The 19,941-nt window shown below is 43.5% G+C and overlaps 1 protein-coding gene across 2 annotated transcripts; it reads right to left on the bottom strand.

Moving 5' to 3' along the window:
- Positions 1 to 2,850: 2,850 nt before the first annotated feature.
- On the bottom strand, positions 2,851 to 19,938 carry adam19b (ADAM metallopeptidase domain 19b). Of its 2 annotated transcripts, none has more exons than XM_068588645.1 (23): positions 19,669 to 19,938; positions 19,184 to 19,296; positions 18,997 to 19,067; positions 12,474 to 12,552; positions 12,163 to 12,239; positions 10,327 to 10,534; positions 10,150 to 10,215; positions 9,594 to 9,665; positions 9,311 to 9,477; positions 9,005 to 9,089; positions 8,405 to 8,544; positions 8,087 to 8,264; positions 7,912 to 8,001; positions 7,525 to 7,720; positions 6,587 to 6,695; positions 6,253 to 6,469; positions 5,960 to 6,037; positions 5,281 to 5,389; positions 5,047 to 5,176; positions 4,852 to 4,951; positions 4,388 to 4,753; positions 4,204 to 4,301; positions 2,851 to 4,127 (listed from the first exon to the last, which is right to left on the bottom strand). In XM_068588645.1, exons 1-23 carry the CDS (start codon positions 19,787 to 19,789, stop codon positions 4,121 to 4,123), a joined length of 2,877 nt encoding a protein of 958 aa, XP_068444746.1. In that variant the 5' UTR covers positions 19,790 to 19,938; the 3' UTR covers positions 2,851 to 4,120. The 2 variants fall into 2 exon arrangements, with proteins under 2 accessions (XP_068444746.1, XP_068444755.1); XM_068588654.1 differs by having other exon boundaries at positions 19,184 to 19,293.
- Between the last annotated feature and the right edge of the window lie 3 nt (positions 19,939 to 19,941).

The raw sequence follows: 19,941 nt of genomic DNA, 5'->3' as shown, positions 1-19,941 counted from the left end.
CAAATACACCAAATGTATTATAATGTTTTCCCTATTAGCTTATTTTCATGAACGACTTCCTGTGAGTAAGTTGCAGGGCCTCGTTTGAAAAAATAACTAAAAACACACTAAACATGTACAACAAACAACTTTAGTTGGACCACAAATTTTGTCATTGGATCAGTGTGAAGATTATTATTCTTAACCCCCTGGAGAAAGTTCTAGTTAAGTGTAGTGCTAGGATGCATATACATTGCTGTATCAGCTGCTGTTTGCCTTATACATACATATATATATATGTATAAGGCAGTGTTAGTAGTATTAGTTTTCTCTTCAGAACATTAAGCATCTCCAAAAAAAAGTCTTGTAAAAAGTTATAATGAAGAGGCTGATGATGAAGCTAAGGATAAAACATAAATCTTAGCTGAAGGGAGGGACTGATTGAGAGAAAATTGGTGAAAAAATGAGTGCGGTAATCATCATTACGAGTGGAAAAACAAGTCAGGCTTAATTAGCTCGTTATACAAAGCAGGGGAGCTTTCAGCAGGTGAGCTCCTCTCCTCACTGCCCTCCTGGCTGCGCCCCCCTCCTGCTGCGAGGGTGTCACCCCTGTGTTTTATCCCTCAGCCAATCATCATCTCTAATAAATGAAACTCCACAGGAAGTGACATGCCATCTAACACTAATTGTGCTCTGCAGGAGAGGCTGGCTGCAATTAATTAAGCCACATGCTAAAACCTTAACCTGCGGATGCCACGTCTCCGTCTGAGGCCATGTCCACGCCACCGCGTTTATACTGAGCGTCAACACTGGGACGGCGTTTTAGAGCGCCGACAACACATATGTTTGAGAATAGACGGTGGCAACCGAAGTAACAAATGAGAAAAAACAAACGAAACAAGAATGCAAAATAAAATTAACATGAACAGCAAATGAGCTGATTCTCCTTCTCGATAACAAGAAGCACCACTAACACATATAAACAATCTAGGCCTGTGATAGATTATTAAACTCTTAAAATATATATATATATATAACTGAACTGCTCTGAATTAATCTCATTGTGCTAAGTATTGATACTGAACAGTTTCTTTGACATCGCACGAGTGAATTGTTAGTTTTTACTGGAAGCAGTGTTGATTGTTCTCCGGTTTCTCTCCTTTACTCCACGAGGGAAGTAGCCTTTCACAAAAGAAGCTCTTTATTTAGCCTGCATGCTAATTTGACAACTATCTGTTGGGTGGTTTCGGTTGTAGTTTCGCCACGGCAGACCTACTGTTGCGTCGTTTAATGACAGTCGGAGTCCTAATCCGAATGTCCCCCAAAGGCCTTAAACCCAGAACCCTCAGGGACCTACTGACGGTAAATGGTTGAGTGTTTGAGGGCTTGAATTAGTGTAAATACAAATAGGACAGCACTTTGCTGCAACATATTACGTTCCCATGACGTCAAATAAAATCATGTACAATTGTGGGTATTTATTTCAACTTTTCACTCTCTGATTTGTACGTCTTCCAGGCTCTTTCCTGATGAGATGAGGTCATTTCAAATATCGATTTACTTTATTTTTTTGTCAAAAAAACACTTCAATGTCAAAATTGAGTGATGAATAAACCTGTAAAATAGTCTCTGCTCTCTACGCAGCATGGCTGTCTTTTCCTAATTCCTCATGAATTGTTCTTCACATCTTTCCTTGACGCCATGCTGTTTTTCATCGAGGTCAACGAAAAGTGGCTAGGAAAAGACTTTATGATGTCTTTTTTTTATTTTTTTTTATTTTTTAATTTATTTTTAAACTTTTTGACCGTGGAATGTATGTGTTTGTGTCTCTGTGTGTGTGTGTGTGTCTGTATGTGGCTGATTTTGTGTTGGAGGAAGCTTGGTTCAGGGGGTCTGGCCTTGGTATTTAGCAGCCTTTTGATTAGAATAAATCAGAGAGCTTTCATCTCAGTGAAGGATGTGGAGAGCTAAAGGGCAGGCACCTTTCGGCATTTCCAGCAGTGCTTAGAGGGGGTGTCATTTACACATACTATACACTATCGATTTATGATCGATCCTTTTATAAGCAGAGGAAACGCACTATGACATCAAAGGCCTCATACACAACCAAAAATAACAAATTCCCCATAAGGGGACCAAGGAAGTGATTTGAATGTACCACCTCTATTTGGTATAAATCGGTATAACAAATAAAGGCTGATCAGTCTTAAGGTTGCCATCTGAGTGGAAGAGCTCTGATAAACCCACTGCACATTACATGTTATCTGGCACCAGACATCAGACAGGACAACGTTAGGAACCAGCAGGTGAACAGAAGGTCACCATTTGGTAGCTGAGGGGTCAGACATCCTCCCAGGTACTGCGTGGCCACTGAACATGAACTAAACGTCGAGTGAGTGAGAGACTTACATCTTTCATGTGGCTAAAAACACGACTCCAAATGGGTGTTAATGGTGCTCTGCTTCTGCCTCGTGTGCACGTCATAAAATGTAAGTTCACATGAGCAACAGTTTTCTGGAATGTTCGCTATATCAACACCATAATGTGATGTCTCCATGTTGTGCTTCCAGGTTGTTGCGCTGCCTCCAAGTGGCTAGAATGTGAGTTGCATTTAACTAAATATAAACGTGTTTCTTTTTTTTTTTATCTTCACACATTATGCACAAAATACAAAGTCCATGCGGTATTCAACTGTTTAGGAATTATTATATTCAAACAATGTACTTTTCTTTAGCAACAATAGAGCTGAAAGAACTGTACTAATGTCAAACACTTCTTTGAATCCAGTGTTTGAATCCAGCCAGTGTTTGAATGCAGCGATGAACAACAAGCGTTGACAAAACACGACCAATTAAAATGTATACCATTATTTATTTTTTATTTCCCCGTGTGTTTGTTTGAATTCAAGTTGAAGACACAGTGTTGCACAGTGCTGCACAGTGCCAGGGTTTGCATAGATCTGATAAGAAGGTAAAACATGGCAGCTGACAGACTGTTTACATATTACGGATAAAACCGGGCAATCTCCCAAATGGTCAAACGGACCACGGTTTTTGAACAGTACCTCACAGTAATTACAAAGTTATCCCTGTAACACAGCATGGGATACATGTCTTCTCAGATAGAGGACGAAGTTTATAGCATTTTGGTCACAAGGGAACTCCCACTGAACAGTTTCAGTAACAGAGTAGGACAAACATGCAAAATTATTATTGATGTTTACCTGACACGTGTAAATAAAACTATAGCTCATATTTATTTATCAATGTGAAATTATTTAAAATGATGCCATGGACATAGAGGAATTCATCACTGACAGTCAGTGATAGAACTAAGAATCAGTGTGGGCTTAAGTGGTCGCCTTAAAGTGATACATCACCCAAAGTCTTCATCAAATACTCACCTTCTGCAGGCTTTCAGAGTATTTGACACTAAAACGATTGCTCAAAGTGCAAGACCACGACAGTATAAAATCACTAAAACAAAGCTAATAAGAAAACCCTACCATTTCCTGCTACATATCAGATATCTATATCTCTCTCTTATCATCATAAGCAAATATTACAGCATGCATTGAGAGCTTTTACTGGTCCCATATAGTCCAGTTAAAATCCCAATCTTATTCACACATAAGAAGCGTAAGCACTTCAATATTGGCATCTTTTCTTAATATAAGATATCCCTTTACAGCTGATGCTCTTAAAGAGACACCATGTCTTGTACATGGGCTACATTGTAAACATTCATTTTACTTTGCAAATAAATACTCCTGGAACAGTTTTTCAACACTGCTGCACATGTAGAACAGCTTCACATTTCCATTAACTTTTGGGAAAATAATTCAGAGGGTTTTGCTATTTCTAGTTGTGAAAGCAGACACATAGCGCTAATTTACCAAAACACATGTCAAGCATGAATCTTAAAAGATTGAAGACTTAAAATGCACTCATTGTGATATGTACTATGACTTGCTGTGATTCAACACTTGTCCTTCAATACATGAGTGTAAGCACACTGTAAACCACAGAGTGTTAAGTATACATCAGATCCTACAGTTTCCTTGTCAGCCGCTAATATTCAAAAAGACAGTGTGACACAATCCATTAATGTAAGTGGTGGTCCCCAACGTCTCCCTGAGCTCTTAGTTTCTATAAGGACAAAAAAAGAGAAGTTAACAAGGACTTTGTACAGATTTACATTACAAAATGTCAGCAGATAAATTACCTGTTGAGCTTTTTCTGTCCAGCAGATGGAGCCAACGCAGCTTTCCCTCTCTGCAGGGCGTTGGTGGTAACCTGCAGGCCTTTCATTTGTTGCAGTTCCTGCATTGAAATAACAAAACAGACATTTCACAGCCAGTCAACTAGAGGAAAATTGTCCTTCTTCAAACACGTACAATCCTACTCACCCCTGATAGCCTGTTGACAGGGCAAGGTGGCGGAGGTCTGTTTGGGGGGTCTGGCCTGGGCTTAGGTTCGAGTGACTGCTTTGGGTGGTGGGTTTTGGCATCCAAGGAAGGTAAAGGCGGGCGTCCCGAAGGTGGTGGAGGGGCTTGGTTTCGCTTCTGCACGGTGAGCTGCGCTGATTTAACCAAAGGCGGCGTGTAACCCTGAGGAGAGCATCGTCTGTCTACAGGCTGGATCTGGGGCTCAGGTGTTGGCTCTTTCTGCTCTGCAGCGTACGCAGGTACGGGAGGAGGCTTCACTGCCGGACGCACAATAGCGAGTCTGGACCGAGTTGAGCAGGACGGGCTCGGGCGAGGTGAGGGCTTCCCCTGTGGAAGAAAGCAACCATAACACAGTTCAGTCGTTCTTTGAATATGCACAAACAATAGAGATTGGCAGTATTGAGTCACAGTGGGCGCTTCTTTACCAGGTGGTCTGAGTCTTGTTTTTTTAGCAAAAATATTGGGTTTGCATGACCGCTCACGTGGCCGTCAACCAGAAGCTTTCCCTCGACCGGGACTGCACTTCTGAGGGTTAAAACATAAATAAAAAGGTATTTACACAGCCACACAAAAATAGAAAGTAAATTGTCATTGGTATTTTATCTTCCAGAATGCCATACCTTGATATTGGAGATGGAGCGAAGGTTTTCAGTGGGTGGAGTTTATGTCTGTAGCAGCACCAGAGTCCAACAGCACACAAAACCACAAAGAGAACCAAGGGCAGGACCACCAGGACTGGAAGGAGATTGCCTGTTTGCCATAGAACATCAGACAATAGTCAGAAAATGGCATAATTTCAAGGACATATTCTAAACTGTCAGTAGAAGAAAATTCTATATGAATAAGTGTCTCACTGTGGCTGATGACAGGTCCACTGTTGACACTCCCACCTGACCCCTTTTGGTCACACAGAGGAGGAGCCCAGCCTGCGTCACAGTGGCAGTTGTGATTGTTGTTGCACAGCTGGCGAAAGAACATATTACACGTTAAAATGTACAACAAAACATGTTATTTTCATTACTTTGACATGCATATTTAGGCATGAACGACGCGAAAGTACACTAGAGAAGTACGTCAAAATCATTTCAATGATCGATTCATTGAAATGATTCTGAAGAGGAAAAAAGGTTCAGTGGTGACATGGAAGAGCATTTAAGTATAACACATTAAAATTGTTATTTATTTGAATTTTCTGCTACTTTATACTTCTACATTAAAAATAATGTAATTTTTACTCTACCACATTTATCTGACAAGTTACTTTAAATACATTTTTCTGATAATTTATTTTAATTTTGAGCAAGATTGAGAATACATTACTTGTACTGGGATATTTTTTCTTTCATACAAAGTATTGCTGCTTTGATTAAGTGAAAGATCTAAATGCATCTTGTACGACTGCCAAGCTTGTTCATATAAGCGGGCTGGCAGCCAAATCTTCCCCCAACACTCTTTGGAAAATTATCTTCCCAGCATCCTTCCTCCACTCACACTTACGCACACGCACACGCACACCCACACACACAAACTTACCCCGTGCCCATTGCACTTGGCATTGCACTCATCAGCTCTGAGGAAAGATGCATTGCGGCATTCTCCATTAAAGCAAATCTATTGAAAGAGAGTTGTGGGGGGATGAGAGTCAGACAAAGGGTTAATGAATCAAGTAGTTGCTATAAGTGGTACCAGTTTTATTTATGCACATCACAAAGACTGGAGCCGCAGAGTTACTAAATAAGAACCATTAAATGTGGCTTTTTGACAAGGTAATAGACATCTCAAGCAGGTGCTCTCTGCCACAATAGATTCCACTGAATAAATCTCACCGAGTCAACACCGCACTTTGTGCCCGTCATGACCAGGCCCGGGTCCAGAGTGTCCCCCTGCCCCTCCTCATCCCCGTGCCCCGGCTTGTACACATGTGTTCCCATACACTGGATCTTCTTGTTGCCCACGCTGACAGTGGTTTCTATGCGCACAGCGCTGTTCTCAATGGGCTTCGATGCTGAGGTTAAACACTGGATTTTCCCACATTGAGCATCCCTGGCAGAGACAAAAAAAAAAAAGGCTATCATCAGTTTGGTGAGACTGGCCATTCACAGGAAATATAGATCAATATCATAGATAGAGTATATAAACCACATTTTTTCAAATCTTCACCTTTCCTTACACCTCCTGTACTTCCCAAACAGATCTTTGCCACAGTTCCCGTACATGTCCCCAGCTTCGTTTACTTTCTTAAAGCACAGGTCAGGGGCCGGGCGGCCATCTGTGGTGGGAGGGGAGAAAGTGCACAGAAACACATGAATACGTCTGCACACAAACACACACACGCAGTATATGTGTGCACAGTGTGTAATGTGACCACCTGATGGAGAACAGATGGCATCCCTTACGGTGCAGTGTGGCTCCTGTGGTACTACAAAGACTCTCCAGGGAGGCTGTGTCGCAACGTGAATACGGACACTGTCCAATAACAACCCCTAATCCTGTGACCCACTGAGGCGTCATCGCTAACTCTACTCGGCATATCCACTCTAAACTACATGTTTATCTGCACTGAAGATAAAATATGGGATCGCTTGATGGCTAAAATTGTGCGCGTGCTCTTTTGAGATATTTTTTTACCCGCATATAAACTGATTATCTCATTGAAACCTTTATTATTCCATCATGCCATGATAACTGAAGGAGAACAGGATTTTTGATTTAATTGAACTTAAAAACATATTCAAAATCTAACTTAATCTTTGACCACAAACAGTGCATACAAATACACAACTTGTGTAGATGTCACATGCTGTCAGGACAGTAGGAGGCACATGGCTTCTTTCAAATTGGGCATCAAATAATACAATTTGTTCATTAACAAATTGTTAACATATATTTTTTGGAATAGTGTGTCGAGAATTTGTCTTAATTTGCAATTAGACTGCATTAGTTTTAACTAGCTGTACCCAATGCAGTGGAAACTGAGTGTATACGCATGTATGAAATATGCTACATTTACAATATTGTATACGCTGCATGTGATCCAAATATACAGAACCCCTCTTGGGACAAAATGTGTATAAATTATAAGCGTTCAGTTTACCCACCTCGTCCCCAGAGGGAGCGACACTGCTGCTCCAGGGTCAGACACATGCCGGTGTAACAGTAGGCCTGCCCGCCTGCACACGACGTACCGTCCACTAAATAGAAATTAGCAGGACAAGATTCTTCCTTCCCATCGCAGTACTCTGGCAGGTCGCACGAGCCCGAGGGCGCGCGGCACAACACACCTGGGCTTTTCAACTGGGCAGAGACGAAGAGAAGGAAGGAGGGTTAGAAAACACACTGCAGAGAGATATATGTAGACAGAAATGAGAGCTATATTTCAATTGCTAAAATATTCATTGCATAGTGAGAATTAGCCCATGGGACACATCCATCATGGGATGTTCATCAGATTTGGGTTGTTGTGAATGTCAGATGGATGTTGGTACCTTGCAGTTATGACAGCAGACGCCGTGGGCACACTCGGCTCCAGCTTTCAGAGTACAGTTGTTGGCGTTACAGCAGGGACTTGTACACTCCTGCACAAAGAGTGTAGAGTCAGGAGTCCGGGCAAAAACATGCAAGGAAAATATGTATGGCAACATTACAGGAGACACAACACACCTCTTCCTCTCCACAGTCACATTCTTCTCCATCCTCCAGGTAACCGTTGCCGCAGCGCTGCCCTCCATAGATGGATCTGGTGTTTGGCAGGTTGAAGAGACACTTCCCTCCTCCAGAGCTCAGGTAGCTCTTTAGCTCCTTCAGGTTGCAACCATTGAATACACGTGGAAATGGATGGCTGGTGCGTGGTGAGGAAGACAAACACATCATGCAAACTTGATTGAAATCCAATGTCATCGCTCAAATCATGAGTTTTTCTGTCCCCTTATAGTTTATTAGCGGCCATTGGTTTGGTTGGAGGACACTTGCGTATCGTACCCGGTAGCAGCAGCCATGATGCAACCTCCGTCTTCGGCCTTGGCCTGGCAGCAGCCTGTACTGTCGTGGCTCATGCCGAAGTTGTGGCCCATCTCGTGTGCCATGGTGGCTGCTACACCCACAGCTGACTCGGAGTGGTCCTATTGAAAAGAAGAAGAAAAAGAGTCAAAGATTACTTCAGGACATGCTGGCGTTTCCACAATACTAACCTAATATACACGGCTAATTATATACGTTGTGTGTGACAAAGTGAAAACATAGTGAGTATGACGCAACCGGTATATTAATCTGGGATATGCTTTTGGTTATTAAATGTTTTCCGCACAAACATATTGGCCATACAATTTGGGGTTCATGTCATTAAATTCTTCTTAAAAGCTTCAACGCCACAGAGGCTTGTTGAACCATATGTATGTATCAGACAAACATATTTCTGTCTTTTTTCCACGTAGTCTTGAGCAGTTCAGGAAGAGCTAGAGATAAAACTACCGATTGACAATAACTGCCTGACCCCTTGAACCACATGAGTTACAGCCACCCCATCTGGATATCTATTCAAGTGCGGGGGATTTAATGTTTGTTTAGACTCTTGTCTCTCACCGTGTTCACTCCACCGGACTGGTAGTCAGAGCACATGGCTTTGAGAGGCGCCAGCCCAATGGTGGTGCCTTGGAAGCCCTTCCCCCTGGAGACACAAAACGCCACTGGTGATTCATTCCAGCTGGACAACGGCCCACTGGGGTTACAACTGGTGATAGTTATTGTCTCGCACAATGAACATAGAATCAATTGAGAGATCTGATCTACCCCACGGGACAGGAGGCTAAGAGGACATAGGTGGGACACTAACGTTGGGGAGTGTGTATGGTGACGAATGGGAAAATGAATGGAGAGACAAACACTGACGTGATGAGCTGAGCGTTGTCATTGGGCAGCGTGCGGAGCTGTTTGCCTCTCCAGGACAGGAACGCTGCCAGAGTGCTGTGAGGGTTGTCTGAAACGCTGATCATGTCCTGGCTGTTCCACACCTCCAGGCCGATCAACGCCACGCGGATGCTCAAGGCCTTGTAGTACTGTGGGTGTGGACAGGAGAAGTGACAGAGAACTTGACTCGTCACTTCCTCGACACGGGTAAGATGAATCGGATTAATCTGTTTGAGGTATTTATGTTTTGCAGCAGCTGCTATACCTTGTCAACCAAGTTGGCCGCCTCCAGTAATTTCAGTTTGGTCTTCTGGAGATCACTCCCATGCTTCTCAAACTGCAAACCACAGAAACCACATGGTACACGAATAGACACACCCACACTGTTTCTTCACGAATTTCAGAAGAAAACAGGATGTGATTCAGATCTTTACATTTACCACCACTTGCTCTAAATAGAGCGATGTGAGCAATTTACTGACGTATTCTATATTTAAGTTTATTGTATTACTGAAATTTACAATGTACGCTGCATATAAATAGCTCATTACATTTCCACATCTATTCATCTAGCTGTACTGGCTTACCCCCGAGAGTGACAAGGGGGCTGGAGCCGATCCCAGCAGACATTGGGTGAGAGGCGGGGTTCACCAAAGGGCTGACACATTTAGAGACAGACAACCATTCACACTTCGCTCCACACCCATATTACAGAATGCTGCTTTCGTGCTCTCCGGATACCTGTCCTCCCACATCCTTTTGTATTGCTTGTCGAGTTAAAAAGTGGCCAAATATGACCAAATCCACAACTGTGAGCTCACCTCAGCCTTGTCTGCCACTATCAGCAGCTCCACGTACTTCATATTCTGGCTCAGGTCTCTTTTTTCCTAAAAAACAGAAACAGAATTTGTGGCGACAATATTGTCATGATTTGTGTAAAGCTTGCGAAAGTATTTCGCGGGCACGTGATTTTGGCCCATTGTCCTGCCGCAGCTCACCCGCACGCTCGGCGGTGACATCATTCCATGGATGAAGTCGCTGAGCCCCTCCTCATGCTCCCCGTTGCCATAGTGATGCGAGCAGCTACCTCCGGGTAGATGGAGAGTCTCGGCTCTGAACACGGCGTGCTGCTGCTGCTGCGCACCCGTGGAAACCGGAAGCGGCTCTATCAGGTAGCTGACGCTTGTGTTGAGAGAAATCAGTCCCCTGTGGAAACAAGACACTGTCGATGGTGCCATCCAGTCATAGCTCGAGGAAATCGATGTGGCTCAACGATCCGTCTGTCCGTTTGCACACTGTGGTGTGACGGTCGAGCTACAGCAAATGTTGTAATTAAATCTTATAAAACATCACGTTAAGTGTAACTCCTAACACTTCCCTGCATTGTCAGACTGAAGCGTGGGTAATTTATCCACACGGCTGCATGTCAGTTTGGGTTTCTTTTTTATTTAGCTGTGGTGGTTTTACGGATGGGTGGAGCAGAGCAAAGTTATAAAGCGATTTACTGCTGTTTATAAGGGGAAATCAGCTGGTTGCAGACAGAGCGGTACACATTCTTTTGGCTTCTTCTCAAAACCGCTCATAAACACAGATGTCTGTACACAAACATGTGAGCATGCAGGTCAAGCAGCTGTAGCGAGCATCTGGAGAGGTCAGACGCCCGCATGTCAATGTCTCCATGCTGCGTTTGCATTTCTCCAGAGAATGTACATTCATAAGAAGATGTATTAATTCAGTCCTCCTCCAGATGCAGAGCTCTGAACCCACAACAACACACATATGGCTAAGATTTCAGTCAATGCTTTCCACTTCCTGCACGGCTGCCGGTGTTTCTTGCAGGAAGGATCAGCTGCCCTGGATGGACACCAGGAGAAAACACAGGATCTCCGTACTGAGCTGTACTCAATGAACCAACTCCCGAGCCAATGACCTACTGACCTAATGGACTGCACAAGACACTGCACACAACTGCTTCCTGTCACCTTATCTACTCAGCCACGGCTTGATCACAGGCTGGACTGTTGTGCAGGCTTTGGTTCTTTTCATCTACAAAATCATGTTCACAAGCAATCTGAGGATTCTCTTCGAGAGGTCAAACAGTGATAGTGAGGATCCCTAACTGGGGGAAAGAGTTGTGCTGGACTCTGATGTGCAATCTGCAATAACCTGATTTCTTAAAGGTTGTAAAACCTGATTCCTGTAATCAGGGAAGCTTTTTTTTTTATGAAGAAAGAGTTTTTAATCAGCCTTTTACATGCATGAATGGGGAAAATAGTGATGTTCAGAGTTGGAAAATGTCACTATCATTTGGATCAATGTCTATTTTGGCAAGTTAATCAAAATAGATAATGTTAAACATCAGTAACATGTGTATTTATGTGTGTTCTAGCGACAAAAATGTGATCAAATAGTAAGTAAAAGTCAGCCGTTCAAGAACTGAGGCAGTGAAATTAGCATTAACGGAACTGAAAGCTTTAATTTATTGAGCGTGTGTCGCTAACCAATTATTGGTAAGATCAATCACAAATACCTTCCCTTCCACGATTTATTCAGCAGCCGTTACTCCCTGCTTTTGAGAATCGGGAAAACTCTACTCTTGGCTCCGTTTCTTGCAGCTCTGTACTTCTTAGCTGAAACAATTCTGAAGCTACAGAAAGTTCTCCCCCTTGCTCTTAACTGTAGGAGCTGTCTTAAAGAACAGCTTTTTACTTTTAGAGGGATTTAGTCTTATGGGACACTTCTTAGAATTGAAAAAGAAATGTCTTTCACCATTGGGACCAAGTCTAAATATTTGAAAACTTTAGGAAAACAGCCCGTGGTGAAGTTTTACTTACTTGAGTCCTGCGCATGTGCTCACAGCAACACTTGAGCCTTTCATGCCCAGAACCTCCCCGTGGTAGAAACAGTGTCCCTGCAACACAAAACAATTAAAGCTCAACACATGCACAGTGATAAGAGAGACGGTCATTCAACCAGAGCCCCTCGTTATGTAAGCATAACATAAATTATTTTATGACCACACAGCCTGTTATCCTCCCGCCACAGGATTTGATAAACTGCACTCATATCCATTTCTCTTCTACAGTATGATCACTTACAGCTCCCCGCTGCATTTAAAGAGCATCAAACTGTCTCATAGACTTACAGCGCTGGCAGGAGAGGAGGACCTGCGGGCTCCATCGGGTGTGTACCATATTTCCTGATATCCAGGGGCCAACAGCTGCCTGGTGGAAGATGGCACAAACTTAGTGGCCATTTACAAGAGAATATATGTAGCGTCAAATGTTCAATCTCCTGAAAGAGCAGCAATAACAATGGTGAAAGATATACAGAGTAAAAGCTGGTTGAAACAGAGGAGATAGAAGAAGACAGATTTTTTTTTCCAGCAGCCCACAGCTCATAAAACATTCACTCTGACAGAGACAAGACCAGACTGCTTTAAAGATTTAGACAAAGATCCTCGCAGAGGATAAGAGGATATACAAGGAATAATGTGGAAAGGTTTGGGGACTGTAACTAAATCCATATGTACCTTTCCCAAATGACCCCTTTCTCTTTCTGGAGAGCTGAAGTAAGAGATAGTAAGTTCCCAATGCTGAGAGTAAACATTTGTTGGTATGTTCAGACTGCATTTGCTTGACAGGGCTATTATTTACAAATGTCCTCTTGTTCTTTTCTCCATTAGTGGAATTTCTCCATTAGTATACAATGCAGACTGTGCAGAAGAGGCTAATAAATAAGGGAAACATACACATACCGAGAGAAACATCAATTTTATCGTGAAAAAAACATTACATTCCTCTTCCTCTTCATCTGCGTAAGTGATTGAGTGAGTGTCTTCAGGCTCGGGCCATTTCTGTGAATCTTCTGTCAACCTACCGGCCCAATATTTACATCTCGTACAGATGCTTGTTTTCCTGTCTTTCTCCTTCCAGCTCTGTCTCAATCCATTCTTCCTGTTTTCATTCATAAACTCTGCCTGCCTCACAGCTGGTTTTCTTTTGCTCCATCTCGCTAAATCCCTCCCTCCGGTCAAACTCAGATCCATCAAACGGCCTGTAACTGCAGTAGAATCAAGCTTTCGAGAAATCTACAAGTCTCTGGTGGTGCTGATCGAAAGACCGGAATGGACTTGAGTTTTAAATAAACACGAAACAGACCCAAGATGTCCCGCTAAGATCTTTATCTTCACCTTCATTTCAGCCAGCCAGTGGTTTCACCTCAGGGTAATAGCTATGTATTTTGTTGTTCCTTTGACATCTTTGCAGGATAGAATAAAAGCAAATCACTGGGGTGAGGTTAAATTAATAGCTCAATATTTTTTTAAAAAGCGCTAATTTTTATTGTTTTTTTTCAATACCATTCTCCTGATCTCCACTCCATTAAATATAAGGCTACAGCCAAACGCTGGCTAGCTTAGTATAGCATAAACACTGGAGGAAACATCATGCCTTTTTTTACGTATTAAAGAAATGATGTGTTTATCAATGATCTTAAGAGGGGACGGATTTTGTTATTGTTGGACAGAGCCAACCTAACTCTTTTCCCCTGTTTCAAGTCTTCATGCTAAGCTAGGCTAACCGGCTGCTCGAGCTTTAAATTTAGCACACAGACACGAGAGAAGTATCGATCTTATCGTCTAACTTTCGGTATGGTAAGTAAGTGTGAGCACGTTTCCCAAAATGTCAAACTATTCCTTTCAAGGAAGATGAAGACAAATGAAGGGGAGATGGGGATTTTTCTTTTATCCTCCGTCAGATGCCCCGAAGGAGACAAGCCTCTTGAAACAATGACAGCCTGTTGATGCAATCAGCCAGAAAGCATTACAAAGACAGAAAACGTCTGCTTCATCCCTTCACAGATTACAACCCTGTGGCTGGGAGACTTTAAAATGATCAGTCAGTGGTAACGTATCCGGCTGATGTCACCCTACGCAGGGTAACCCCCCGAATTGTGATTTGACCTTCTAACCGCATTTATATCTGGCCTTCCTTTCCACTCTCCGGATATTCCCATCATGCACTCCTCTCATCTGTGTCACCCTCTCTGTCGCTTTAACAGGCAGAGTTAATGGCGGAGTGACTGATGATTGATTGAGCTTCACCCGGCTGCCATACAGGAAGGATCCCTTCTTCCATGAGGAGACGTCCTCTATTCTCCCCGATTCTCCCAGTCAGCAGCTGAGTACACTCATAGACTGTATGACATGCCGCTATGTGACATATAGACACAACATGCTATTAACCCAGCCATGTCACTACTGACAGCATAATGCCAGCTGAGTTTTGTTTTTTCCATAACTAAAAATGCTGTGGATGGTTAATACAGTTACTGCCTTATGTGTTGAGGCACTGACAACAACTCCTTTGGCATTACTATTTAATGCCGTAGCTAGTGTACCCTTGCCAACTGGTGGTTTATTTAAACCGTGAAGAACTGGATGAAAGATGAAACAATGCATCTGACATCCAGGATGAAGAAACAACCGCACGAACCACCCAAAAATAACCTGCAGGTGCAGTCAAACGTAGTTCCAATTTGAGTTATCTGTGTCTCCAGTAGACAAGTGCAATGCACATGCAGTTAAATGCAGTAAAGAATGATGGCATTCATTCATTGCTACAAACTGTTTGTATGGACGTAAGAATAGGTGCAGTGACGTTAGAGAATCTAAGCAGCTGCTGGTTGTCGTTTCATATTTACCTTACAGACTTAAAAGTCTCTCCCATCTAACCTTTTGACTAAAAAAAGTCAACTCTTGAGTGTAATTGCATTTTGTTAAAGGCCGTGAGAGCTTTCAAATCAAGACTGCAAACAGCGCTGTGCGATGGCGGGAGAGCTCGACCGAGTTTGGACGTCGTCCAGTGTTCAGACAGATGCTGTGATTGAGGATCGCAATACTGGCTGAATCAAGACTGTCTGGCAGTGAGGCTGAGACAAAGGCTTGGTTCAGCCTCATGAGGGTGGGGGAGTAATGCTAATGTACTTGGGAGATAGTGATGGGGGGAGAGGGGGTAATGCATGAGGGTCAGTGGGTCGCATTCTCTCATAGGATCAGATGACATCACCGCAAGCGGGTGGAGGGAGAAAGCTGACGCAAAGTCAAAGTACCACTCTGCAACCGATGATGAAGAGGCTTTTATTGCACAGGGAGGCCAATGTACTTTGGTGTGGAGCCCGGTGTGTGTGTGTGTGTGTGTGTGTGTGTGTGTGTGTGTTTCCCCAACACACAGGCTAACACACTGGCCTACATTAAGACATCAAAGCAGACAGGACTGAGCCACTGTGAGACTAAACATAGAAACAAGGACAAGGCGAATGCATCCCTGCTCTCTGCTCCCCAGACCTGTGATCCATCAGGTCTGAGCTCTCAACCTTGTTAGTGTTCCTTAGGGCGGCCGTGTGTGTGTGTGTGTGTACAAGCGGTGCTTCTATGTGTGTCGTCGGGCTGCGTGTGGCCACAGTCTCCTCAAACCCTGACCTCGGAGAGCACGTGGGAGATGCATATTTGCACAAGAGCCCTGGGGAATATTGGACGAGGTGAGGAAAGCAATGGGAAAGAATGGGGTGCTCGCTCTCAGAGTGGACAGTGGAAGACGTACGAGGTGTGGACGAGGGGGAGACTAGGAACAATGACGTGTGCATTTCGCAAGGGAGTGCTCAATTCAGGTTCATACACTTAAGGGTGTGCAGGAAGGGCATTAAACAGAAGAACAGAGAAAGTCATTCACAGGAAGCAGAAGCATCCACATGATTCATATCTGAACCGTGCGCACATTACTTACACCCAAACTGACACAAACTGTCGCCACTTTCCGCTTTCCATGACTTTTCTCACCTCAACCCTTCTCCTCCGGTGCACTACTTTCTTACACTGTTTCCTCCCCCACTCACTCCCTGTTTTTACATCCCTTTTTCCCTGCACTCCTGAGTCAGCACACTAGCCGCTGCCTGGCTCTTAACCAAATCAACCCTCTACGGGAGCAGCGGAGCCTTTCATTAAGATAAAAGCTCAGGCAGACACACATAGACACCAACAGCGATGCTTGTACAAACCGAGAAAAAAAGACCCACGCATGCACGTTGACAAGCATGGCAGGGGAGGACATTAAAGGGTTGAATCTGTGCTTCAGCCACTGGGAGTACTGATGCCCACAAACATTCACGGCTAAGTCTCTCTACAGGTTTTGATTAAGTGATACGTTCAGCGAAGTGAATGTAGATTGGAATTATAAGGGAGAGGGCAACAAAAAATGGAAGTAAAATGCAGGAGAATAAACAGAAAGACAAGATAGATAGATAGATGGAGATCATCTCTCTGCTACTTTGGATTCTCCCTTATCTGCTGAGTGTCAGAGTTACAGTTGCGCGGCCAACGAGGACAAGAGGGAGTAGCCAGGACACAAGAGATGGACGCTGGCAGCATTTTCTCTGGCTTCTCTCCATACTCAAACATCCATCTTCTGTGACACAAACTGCTGCTAGGCCAATAGAGGGTACTTTTAAAATAAAAAAAACAGTAACCCAGTCTTGGATTTGCTGTTTGGTCTTGGAGAGAAGAGAAACACTGACTGGCGGTTGGGGAAATGCTCCACCTCTCTTAATAATGTCTGCTCACAGAGAGACTCTTTCTTTGCATGGTAAAACACTTAGTTCAATATTTAAAAAAAAAATAAGGTCATCCAAAGACTAAAATGTTAAAGTAAAGTCTCGACTTTTAAAACACGTTCTCTCTTAATCTTTCAAAATCAGTTAATCATGTTTTTAGTGGAACAGTGATTTTTTATAATATCCACCAAATTGCACATATTGTTTCTCAGACATTACAGCCACTACTTTTCCGAAAAGCCAAAAAGCTCCTAAACTTAACCGCTCTGTCAGCAACTGAATGACTGAACAAGCACAGCCGACAGCTTTGAGCATTCAAGGGAAGGCTGACATAAAATATAAATCTGGTGAGAGAATGTTGAAAGACCTGCACTTCTAAATAAATCCAGACTACTCTCTCTCTCTTTAGAAAAAGAGAAACAACACAGGACCCTCCCCCTGGCTTGACCCCCCTCTCCCGCCCATGATGACTTTCATACAGTGCTGAAGTGAATTGTGGCAGACGAGCGTACAAGTATTTGCGTAAATGAAGCAGAATAGAGTATTAACTGGATGTTTTTCCTCCATCAATAAAGCTCTCAGACAATGCATGAAAGGATTACGTTTCTTTAATATGAAAACTATGTCTGCTTTAACTTCATTTTTCTTTGTTAAATGTCCCCAACTTCTTTTGTATGCTTTGTGATAACTCACAGTTTAGTTTCTACAAGTATTTCCTTTTTTTTTGTACTATTTCATTATGTCTTACATTCTAATTGTTACTTGATTGATTGTGATTTTCTCTCTATATTTTTGTATGAGCATTTTAAAGGAAGCCTGGACAAAAAATGGTATTGCCCATGACGCTGTAATTGTGTTGCCCGTGAGAAATAAAGGACTGGAACTGAAGCGGAAGTAATTGGCACGGGTGAAGAAACCTGAACCTGTTTCAGGAAACCGTTGAGAAGTTCCACAAAATGGTTTCAAAATATATTCGTCTTGCTCACTACTGAAATGTATTTCATTTTTTTCTCTTGCATTTCCTCTTTCTTAGATCTCTGCAAAGATATCAGTTGACGCCATCTCTGTCCCTCATTGAATCTCAAACCAACTTTGTCTTCCCCTAAACACACGCACACACACACACACACACACACACACACACACACACACACACACACACACACACACACACAGAGTGTGTGATTGATTAAAATTCCTCGCCCAGGAGGAAATCTGACAGTGTGACCACCTGCTGGGGAGGGAGAGCAGGGGGGCAAGTCCCTCAGGGGACGGTCAGTCAGACACAGTGGAGTCACGGTTTGTTAGTGTGTGTGTGTGCGTGTGTGTGTGTGTGTGTGTGTGTGTGTGTGTGTGTGTGCGCGTGTGTGTGCGCGTGTGTGCCTTTGAGTGAATGAGTGACAGAGAGAGAATACAATATTTTAAAAAATGGACTCCATTTCTAATGTTCATGAAAGCTTTCCTATTCACTTGTGTGCTGGCTCAAATCCAAGAGTGATAAACCACAGCTCTGTAGTCACCACCAGTTCCCCCTGCTGTCCCACCCAGCGACCACGCTGTCCATTAAACGGGTTAGTCCCATTTCTTGCTGGACAGGAACCACTCCATCAGATTACAGGATGTTGGATGCAGACGCAGGGTCGTACTTCCTGTTTGCCCAAGGCACAGGGATCGGGTGTCGTCCGTCTGTCGTCAAAAAAAAACATCACCCTCTTTTCCTCCCTTCGCCCCCCCCCCCCCCATCCCCCCTTCTCGGCACCCACAAGGGCACTGACCTTATAAATGTACTATGTGACAGCTAACATCTGGTCAGATACACGGGACAAGTCGAGGCGTCTCGTGGCCGTCTAAGAATACTGTACGTGGCTCAGTGTTGGATGTTCCCAAACACTTCATTCAGGCATGCAAATAGTTTGATAGAGAAGTCTTGAATGTATGTTTTTGGGGGCTTTCGTGTCATTTTGGTACCGGATCCTAGGAGCACTCAACATGCACCAAAGGTTACCAGAGACAACTTAAATCCTTTGAATGAAACACAGAGGGGCATTTAAATCACTCACCCGTTCCTCTCCAGGTGTAGTGTGAGCTCTCGGCCCTCAGCGGACACCAGGACCTGAGCCTCTGCAGGATGCTGGAAAAGGGGAAAGGATTGCAGAAAGTGGTCAAACAAAAGTGTACTTACATATACCAAGATTTGTATCCGTGTTCTATAAAAAAAAATATATATATTTATTATTACACTCTCACCTTGTTGTTGGCGGACCTCCTGTGTCTGTGAGGATGCAGCCATTTGGGATAAGTAATCTCATAACTCTGTACGTGATCAAGGATGCTCCTCAGGGAACCCTGCTTATCTTCTGCTGGTGAAAAAACATTTCAAATTTCAATATACTGGGAGGTCCTACAGCATATGCACTTAAATGACCTATTGATTTTTTTTTTTTCACTTATGCATTAGATGAGTCACTTTTTTGTTGTTGCCTTTTCACCACAAACGGAATAGAAATAAATAATAAAAAGGGTCTGGTTTGCTCTGTCCTCAAAAATACAATAAATCACACTCAGGTGTCCTTATCATGAGGATGAGTCACTTTTAACAACAACAGAAGAAAAAACAAAACAACATAATTATCCCAACAAGACGTTGCATTTCATTCCTCCGCAAAGCAATGCAGATGCGAGACATGGACGCTCCACATTAAATGTCGCTCCGGGAAACAATCAAGACTCACCATCGTAAACACCGCCTTCAGAGAGAGCAGCAGCCTCGGCACAGTGGAGGAAAACTAGGAGGCAGAGACACAGGGAGGGCTGCACGGCATCGGCAGGAGAAGGACGCGCTCCTGGACGCATTCTAACGACCGGCGGCTCCTCCTGATGAACCTGAACTGAGACATAAATGTGCGCTGCACGCGGCTGGATGTTTCGGAGCGGATCGGTGTGACATCGCGGTGCGCCGCCGCCGCTCGTCTGAATGAGATGCCTGCAGGAGTCCGCGGGGCGCA

Source organism: Clinocottus analis, unplaced genomic scaffold (genome assembly GCF_023055335.1).
Source record: "Clinocottus analis isolate CAN_PGR_092001 unplaced genomic scaffold, fCliAna1.0.p SCAF_10, whole genome shotgun sequence".
Taxonomy (NCBI): domain Eukaryota; kingdom Metazoa; phylum Chordata; class Actinopteri; order Perciformes; family Cottidae; genus Clinocottus; species Clinocottus analis.
Note: the sequence above shows the minus strand (reverse complement) of the source record. Positions and strands in the feature narration are given on the sequence as shown.